The sequence below is a fragment of the Pelophylax lessonae genome (assembly GCF_965119305.1).
Source record: "Pelophylax lessonae genome assembly, chromosome: 1".
Taxonomy (NCBI): Eukaryota; Metazoa; Chordata; class Amphibia; order Anura; family Ranidae; genus Pelophylax; species Pelophylax lessonae.
This window is the reverse complement of record NC_138768.1, coordinates 568,547,008-568,556,056: the sequence shown is the minus strand read 5'-3', so window position 1 is coordinate 568,556,056 and position 9,049 is coordinate 568,547,008. Positions and strand designations below refer to the sequence as shown.

General features: G+C 36.3%; 1 protein-coding gene across 1 annotated transcript; it reads left to right on the top strand.

The window, feature by feature from the left end:
• The first annotated feature begins 3,138 nt into the window (after positions 1-3,138).
• LOC309559309 (interleukin-8-like) lies at positions 3,139-5,613 on the top strand. Its single transcript, XM_082262537.1, has 4 exons — positions 3,139-3,281; positions 3,933-4,065; positions 4,556-4,639; positions 5,312-5,613. The coding sequence occupies exons 1-4, from the start codon at positions 3,215-3,217 to the stop codon at positions 5,331-5,333; spliced, it is 306 nt and encodes a 101-aa protein (XP_082118663.1). The 5' UTR covers positions 3,139-3,214; the 3' UTR covers positions 5,334-5,613.
• Positions 5,614-9,049: the final 3,436 nt, after the last annotated feature.

Sequence of the window (9,049 nt, the reverse complement as noted above, 5' to 3'; positions counted from 1 at the left end):
ACACAATGTTAAGTGATGACAACCAGCATTAAAACATTTTATCATAACCCAACTGTTCCCCGTTTGGAACCAAATTCCTCTGATGTCCCTTGTTTTTGGCCTGATGTATATACCTTTATAAAAAATGTATTATTTAACTATCAAAAGTGTCTAAATACACTAAACTGTTTGTCAAATCTTTAAATAATTCTATTAGTTTTTTGAAAAAAAAAAAATAAATAAATAAAAATAAATAAAATAAAGGAACAGTAAATTGAAATAAAGTAAAAAAGCAATTTTTGATTAAACCAATTACTTTTTGCACATTAATCCTCATGGTCCACGTTAACTGAAGATTGATTATTATTATTATTATACAGGATTTATATAGCGCAACAGTTTGCGCAGTGCTTTACAATATAAAGAGAGACAGTACAGTTACAATACAATAAAATACAAGAGGGTTAAGTGGGCCCTGATCATAAGAGCTTACAATCTAATAGGATAGGGGAAAGTGGTACAAAATGATATAACTGGGGGGATGAGCTGATGGTAGTGATTGAAGTCGATTTAAATATTTGCCATGTAATAGAGAACATATAGAAATGTTCATAGTGCGTGAGCAGAATCTGGAAAAATTTAGATTTCTCCAGAAAAAGATTATGTGTGTCTGTGGGGATTAGAAATATGCTGAGTTTTTTTTTTTTTTTTTGTGTCTTCAAAAGACAACTGGGGATGGTTGTTATGCAGGCATGATCCAACTTTAATCAAGCATATGCAATTAGCAGCACTTCTTTAAACAGAAACAGCTGTTTTTGCAACTATTAGTTTTTAGGATATCATGAGAGGTGGGGGATATACAACATACATGTCTGGTGCCAGCCTTATCAGTGTCCAGTTGCGTTTTCCCCTGAGATTGTCCAGACCAAAAGTGTCTGCTGCTGTCTTCAATGCAACATTGTTTTGTCCTCTGATTTGACTGCAAATAAAGCCATCAACAAATGGTGGCTTTTATCCTAATACATGATATGGCTTTCCATGTATTTCTTTTCAGCAGGAAAAAGAAGAAATGAATGGTTGCTTAATAATTATTTCTAAAAACTTGGTCACTATCTAATGTATATGGAACAAAAATAATAAACATTTATATATATTTCATAATAAACCTGTAAATTCAGATAAAATAAGAAATAAAGTACCAAAAGAAAAGTTACTTTTTATACACAAATCATTTTTAAACACAAATGCTCTGAAATAAAAACAGATTATCTGTATGTAACAATGTATTCTAACATGTATATGTTCTTACCTAAATAGACTGATTAAAAGCTCCTGAAGAAGCCAACAGGTCACGAAACATGTAGAGCTGGACTGCAAATCAAGGACAAGGGGGAACCCCAGCACCTGGAGGATATGTGAATACTCTGGTGTATATTTTCCTATGCGCACGTTTTCTATATGTGCAGTATATACACTATAATACCAAAAGTATTGGGACGCCTGTCTTTACACGCACATGAACTTTAATGGCATCCCAGTCCTAGTCTGTAGGGTTCCATATTGAATTGGCCCACCCTTTTCCAGCTATATTAGCTTCATTTCTTCTGGGAAGGCTATCCACAAGGTTTAGGAGTGTGTCTATGAGAACGTTTGACCATTCTTCAAGAAGCGCATAAGTGAGATCAGGCACTGATGTTGGACAAGAAGGCCTGGCTCGCAGTCCTAGCTCTAATTCATCCCAAAGGTGTTCTGTCAGGTTGAGGTCAGTCAAGTTCCTCCACCCCAAACTCGCTCATTCGTATCTTTTTGGACCTTGCTTTGTGCACCTGTCCAAATCATTTGGTGGAGAGGGGATTATGGTGTGGGGTTGTTTTACAGGGGTTGTGCTTGGCCTCTTAGTTCCAGTGAAGGGAACTGTTAAGGTGTCAGCATACCAAGACATTTTGGACAATTTCATGCTCCCAACTTTGTGGGAACAGTTTGAGGATGGCCCCTTCCTGTTCCAACATGACTGCGCACCAGTGCACAAAGCAAGGTCCATAACGACATGGATGAGCGAGTTTGGGGTGGAAGAACTTGACTGACCTTTAGGGCTCTTTCACACGGTCCGCCTCCGTAGGCGGATCCGTGTTGCTCAGCAGGGATCGATCCACGATCCCCGCTGAGCCGGCGGATGACAGCTCCGTCTCCGCTTGCAGAGCGGAGAGGGAGGTGTCTCAGCACCCGCTGCCCTCTATGGGGGATCGGAGGAGAGCGGACCGCTTGTCCGCTCTCATCAGATCCGCTCCGCTCCGATTACTGAACGGATGGAAAAATAGGGTTTCCATCCGTCCAGATTTCAGCACAGGATCGGATGTGGATGGCAGCGGGTGTCAGCGGAGGTGTCTCCGCTGAAACCCGCTGCCCCATAGAGCTGCATGGAGGATCCGATCAGATCCGCCTAAAAAACTGACAGGCGGATCTGATCGGACCGCCCGTGTGAAAGAGCCCTTAGGATGAATTAGAGCAGAGACTGCGAGCCAGACCTTCTATTCCACATTAATGCCTGACCTCACAAATGCTCTTCTGGAAGAATGGTCAAACATTCCCATAGACACACTCCTAAACCTTGTGGACAGCCTTCCCAGAAGAGTTGAAGCTGTTATAACTGCAAAAGGTGGGCCAACTCAATATTGAACCCTACTGACTAAGACTGTAATGCCATTAAAGTTCATGTGTGTGTAAAGGCAGGTGTCCCAATACTTTTGGTAATATGGTGTATCTCTAAAGGGGGGGTTTACACTTTATCTGTGACTCATCATTTTTAGACATTTTTTATCATATTCAGTTCTTATAGTGTGTACCAATTTATTTATTTATTTTTTTTTTTTTTATGTAGATCAATAAAATTGGTTATTTTATCTTATATATATGATTCCCCAGTGTTAAACTATAAAGGAAATGTTATGTATATCACATACCACAAATATAGTTATTCCACTTTGGAAAAACAATTCTGCACATGATGAAACGTGATCCTTGAAGACTTTCCCAAAAGCTGGGTTTCCCCAGGCTATATGCATTAGCATAGTAGTGACACTTTTACTCATTACTCAGGACCTGGCAAATCTGGAAATTCCTCTTTCGCAACACAGCTGGAATATAAGGGGTTAGGCTACTGCTGTTTGAGCATTACTCTTCAGACACAACTGAAAGCCACAGCCTCAGTCATTAACTGGCAAGAACACTTCTCACCATGAAAGCTACGCTGTGTATCCTTGCACTTCTGGCTGTCTTCCTGACATGTTTTACTCTCTCAGAAGGTAAGAATTCTGCAAAGCCATCGCTGTGACTCACAGCTAGGGAATTCAAGGCAATGTAAGCTTAAAGGAATAACATCGGTGCTGCATGAAAGATTTGATATACATAGAGTACAGGTCTCATGTATAAAACTATCTGCGATTAAACTTTCTGTGTTGCCTTGTTTTTATTGCAGGCTAGAAAATGATAGGGGTAACCTGGTTACTATAGGCAGCATAGATTTTTATTATATACATTTTTAATTTTTTTTTTTTTTTTTGAGTTGACTGTTTTTAAAATATGCAACACAGTATTTTTTTTTTTTGTGTTATTTTAACATACAAGTTTTTCATGTCTTAAAATATAACATAATAACACTACATTAGTAATTTGTTATTAATATATAACTGTAATACAACAAAATTACAAGCATTTAATGACATGACACCTGAACTTGAAAACTGAATATGTTAAATAAAACAAAGTATTACATGCTACCTGGCAAATTCCTTTGTTATGTACAGAGAAATGTATCTTTAAACAATTTTTATTTAAAAAAAATTAACAATTTATTAAACTATTTTTTATTTTCCAATATGGTCCTTTTTCTGAATTTTCCAATAATTATGCCATTCATATATTTATGTAGTTTTCTTTTTTTTTTTTCTTTCCAGGGAGGACACTTGTATCAGCACAAGAGCTTAGATGCCAATGTATACAAACAGAGAGCAAGCAAATATCTAGCAAACATTTCTTGAATCTTGAGGTTATACCAAAAGGCCCACACTGCGAGCATGTGGAGGTGATGTAAGTATTGTGACAGCTAAACAATACATCATAAAAATGTGCTAATTTTTATACCCTTTCAGACCTTCTTTCTTTTATGCGGAAAAAAAACAAAAAAAAAAAAACAATGTGTTGTTGTTTTTTTAAAAAAAAACACCTAACTTTGAAATTTAAGTAAAATTTAATGAAATAAAATTTAGAATGTTATTGATGTTATTAGCAAGGGAAATCAAGAGTTATTTTCCCCAGTCTTTAAGACTGTTCTGAATGCTGCAAAAATTTGACCGCAGCCAGAATGTATATAGACCATATATCCAAATTTAGTAAATTGCTGTATATTCAGATGATCCTTCCTATTTTGGATTTCCATTTCCAGATCATTTTAAATTAAATATTTAAAAGTGATTCCACTCCCAACTGTCTTTAATATTTGAAACACACAAAAGCAATGTAGTATTTCACTATAATTTGTTGACCAAATGTCTGACATAGCTGCTTTTCCAACCAACAGTGCCACCATGAAAAGTGGACTGCAAGTGTGTTTAGAGCCTTCAGCTCCATGGGTCAGAAGGATCATCAACAGATTTCTGGATACGTAAGTATAAATAATTTTTATTTTATTATAGTGGCCTTCTGTGTTTACCATGACATGACTCTTATGAAAATCCAAACCCCTTTTGGACAAAAGCCAATATAATTTTTCTTACCACTACAGAAATGTATTTTCCCCGCTCTTTCCATTTTTCAAAACAAGGTGTCCATTCTATTGATCTCAGTGGGGCTTTATTTAGCCCACAGACAGGTTGGCACAATGAATGAATGGCAGGGTGGAGATCATTCAATGAACGTTGTAGTATTTTACTACATAACTGCATTACTGTAGCAGCGCTAGTGTACTGGTAAAACTTTACTGTACCAAAAATATATCTTTACTATAACTTTTTTATACTCAAAAACTTTACTAAGGGATACATATATATATATTTTTTTCTATACAAGGCTAGCTAGGGGATATGCATATATATGTCATTAACTCAGTATTTAAAAACTTAACCAAGGGATGTATAGATTTACTCTTTTTTTTTTTTTTTACATGGCTAACTAAGGGGTATGCAAATATTTTTTCTAAACTGCTTTGCTTCAATACTCTTTCAGTGAGTAAAACAGAATAAAAATGAGGATTTATGGGAATAATCCGATTTTTTAATATTGTAACTATAATTCCAAAGATGCAATCAATTTAAATTATCTTCCTTTGCATTTACAGAGCCACAACCACTCCATCTTAATTATCACTGGACTGTACTTGACTGATAAAAAAGAAGGGAAGGCTTACTTCGATCACATTTACAGAAGACATTTCTCCTGACCTTTGTGAATCTATACATTTGAATCGATACCTTGGAAATATGGGCCCTATGGACATTGCCAAAAACTGAAATCTACAGCCTGAAACAAACATATCAACTGCTGTAATCAGTGTTTGTTTTTTATTGCCTTATCATCTATGTATTATTACAGAGCCATGTATAGGTTTATAGAATGGAAGTGAGCTTGAAGTGGAGTTAATTAACTCATAATGAAAAGAAAGTGTCTGATTGCAACAAGAATGAAAAATAGCACTCCAAAATATTTAGTATTGCTGTTGGCTCCCAAATCAGTGAGCCAAGAAAGTCTCCTGCTGGCCAGGGACATGAGATTGCCAAGCAGTCCAGCCAAAGTCAGCCAGATTGGATGACAATCATCCAACTTCTATGGTTAAATTTGCAGGCCATGTGTTAACAGACTGTTAAATGCCAATTGTTGGGGATCAGACTAGTGTTGTACATGTTAGAACACAAAGACATATTTTTGATAATTTGTATCATGAGGATCAGTGTTCTCGGCATTTTAAGTGCAAGTCTGTTGTACAGTATTTGATCTAGCCTACCAGTATTGAAGGGCATTTTGTAACTGAAGGTAGTTAATATTTATACTGAACAACTAGTTTTCTTTTTACTGACAGAAATGAAATGTGTTTCGAAAAAGCAGAATTGAAAACAAATGTCTCTTTTTTACTATTTTGTGTATACCGTTTTATAGAAACAAGAGGATTTTTTTTTTTTTTAAATGTTATATGTACATTTTGCACATTGTAGTGCTTGTTGATCTTTTGTAAAATAATAATTTATTTTAATATATTTATTTTATTATATAATTTGAAATGACTATTTAAGATTTTATACTATCATTAAAATAATAATTTTTATTGAAACATGTGTTGTAAACCTTTTTTGACACTCAATGGAGTTGATTTACTACAAAAATAGAGCATATTAATGTTGCAGAGTGTATATTCTTGTTTCTTAATTCAAAGTCAACACAGCTTCATCTTATTTATAAATCAACCTCTTTTTAAATTTGTCACTAAAGCCTGGGGTGTAAAATATGACCTTATAATGGTAATCCTGTTCTTGGTATTGAACATTTTTTTTTACTCTTTCACTTTTAGACCCCGTTCACACTGGGGCGAGCCGACTTTGCCGGGCGACCTGTGAAGTCGCGGTGCGCAGCTCAGACCGCGACCTCGGAGCGGCCGGCACGGACTTCATATAATTGAAGTCAATGCAGGTCGCTCCGGGTCGTCCCAAAGAAGCTCTGGACCCTTTTTCTAAGTCGGAGCGACTTGTGTCGCTCCTATTACAACGGGTCCACAGCTTCTCTATGGCAGGCGACCTACGGCGACCTGTCAGGCGACCAGGTCGCCTGACAGGTCGCCCCAGTGTGAACCGGCTCTTACACTTTTCATGGTAAAAAGGAGGAAATCAAGTCATAGGCCATTTTGAATGTGTTTCTCTTCAAAGAAAATTGTGTTGAAAAGGGGTATACTGTACATTTCATTTGGCCTCTTACCTTTAAAAATGTTGCTAAAAGCACTGACCGTGGAAGGTAATGTATGTAATTCCATGAATGACTTGTCCATGCAGGAAGGCTTCATTGGGTAAATTATACAATTTGCCAAAGCACATATTGTTGGGGAGGAAGGGGAAAAGTAGAATTCAGTTGCTTAAAATGTACACAGCAACACAAATATTATGTCTGAGAGCATAATCTAAAATAGTTAGGTCACTCAACTTCACAATTTACCTGCTTCAATACCAGACACTTTTACCCCCCACTGCCCAGGGCAATATTCAGCTCTCAGCACTGTCACACTTTCATTGGCAATAGTACCGTCATTTGAAAATATCAAGGTACAGCGCTAGATAGATACTGTGCCAAATAAAGTGCTAGTGACATAAATCAAAGGGACATAGTGCCAAATACAAATGAATATCATAGGGTGCAAATAATGTTGAATATGAATCAAAAATGCCACCAAAGAAAGTGATGAAGTGCAAAACAATTCATAAATAAACATTTCTACAGTGCAATATGTAGACAATAAAGGAATATTCAATACTTCCAAACATTACACTCTGTGCAAAATAAACAAAACTCAGTGCTTGACAGGTGTCCATAGTTGGAAATGCTAATATAAAATATTAAAAAGTATTAAGTCCATCCAAAAGATACACTCTGTGCAAAATCAGCAAAATAAGGTGCTTGACAGGTGTCCCAAAATGTAGTGCTTGTGTTACCACCACCAACACTCGAGGATGGCCTCTCACCTTATATTACGACCTGGGTGTTAACACTAGGTCTGAAAGAGCAGTTTCCCCCATCCACAGGTGATTTTCCTCTTAGGCTTGCTAGGGCACCATGGTGGTTACCTCTGCGGTCACTTGAAATGACAACTCAAACTCCCGCAAGTACCGATGGACATGGAAAGAAGTCACAAAGGAATCCAATGTTCTCTGTAATTACTTTCTTTTATTATAATGAATAAAAAAATATATACACTCACATGGAATGCACAATAAGCTTGTGCGGGCTAACAGTGCATATCAGAGCTAATAGAAGAGCCGTGCTGCCGGGTTGTCGCTCGTCCGAGGTCTCCGCCCCCTATATGCCGTCATGCAATACTGTATCCATATGAAATTTTTCAGTTTATCAAATAGAGCTTTCTTTTGGTGGTATTTAATCGCCGCTGGATTTTTTTCTTTTTTTGCAAAATATAGAAAAAAGACTGAAAATTTTGAAAAAATATTCTTTCTTCATAAATTTAGGCTAAAATGTATACTGTTACATTTTATTTTTTTGAAAACTACCCACATCAATGTATATTATTTAGTCTGTAGGAAAGTTATAGAGCCCACAAACTATAGTATATACAGTATATCTGAAAATCGATCAATCCTGATGTACTGATGGCTAATTTCTTGAGGTCCGAAAATGTCAGGACAGTACAAATATCCCCAAATGATCTTTTTTTGGAAATTGGAGGGGGACTTTATATGAGACGCACGATGGGATGTGTCGTGCGCCTCCATCCCAGTTCAGTAGACATAAAAAAAGGGGGTGTGGGACTTTGAGTGAGAGACATAACAAGGCTTGCAGGAAAAAGAAAAAAATCACATTTATTAATCAATACATACAGATAAAAAGCATAACATAAAAAATATGTTACATAAACAGAGTAAGAAGGTTGGTAAATTATCCCAGTTCCAGTGTTCATAAAAACCAACATGGCAAATTTCCAAAGATAATAACAGTTATAATTGTAAACATCAATAGACTTCAATGGTCAACAGTACTGGAGTAGCTTAATGTAATCACAACATCATTGAACTCAACGTGTTTCGTGGACCAAGTATGCCACTTCATCAGGAGTAGATGTCTAATCTATAAAAAATATATAAAAAGAAATATGAACACTGGAACTGGGATCATTTACCAACCTTCTTACTCTGTTTATGTAACATTTTTTATGTTATGCTTTTTATCTGTATGTATTGATTAATAAATGTAATTTTTTTCTTTTTACCGCAAGCCTTGTCATGTCTCTCACTCAATGTCCCACACCCCCTTTTTTTATTTTTTGGAAATTAGACAGTCCAAGATATTTAATAAGAGGCATAGTGAG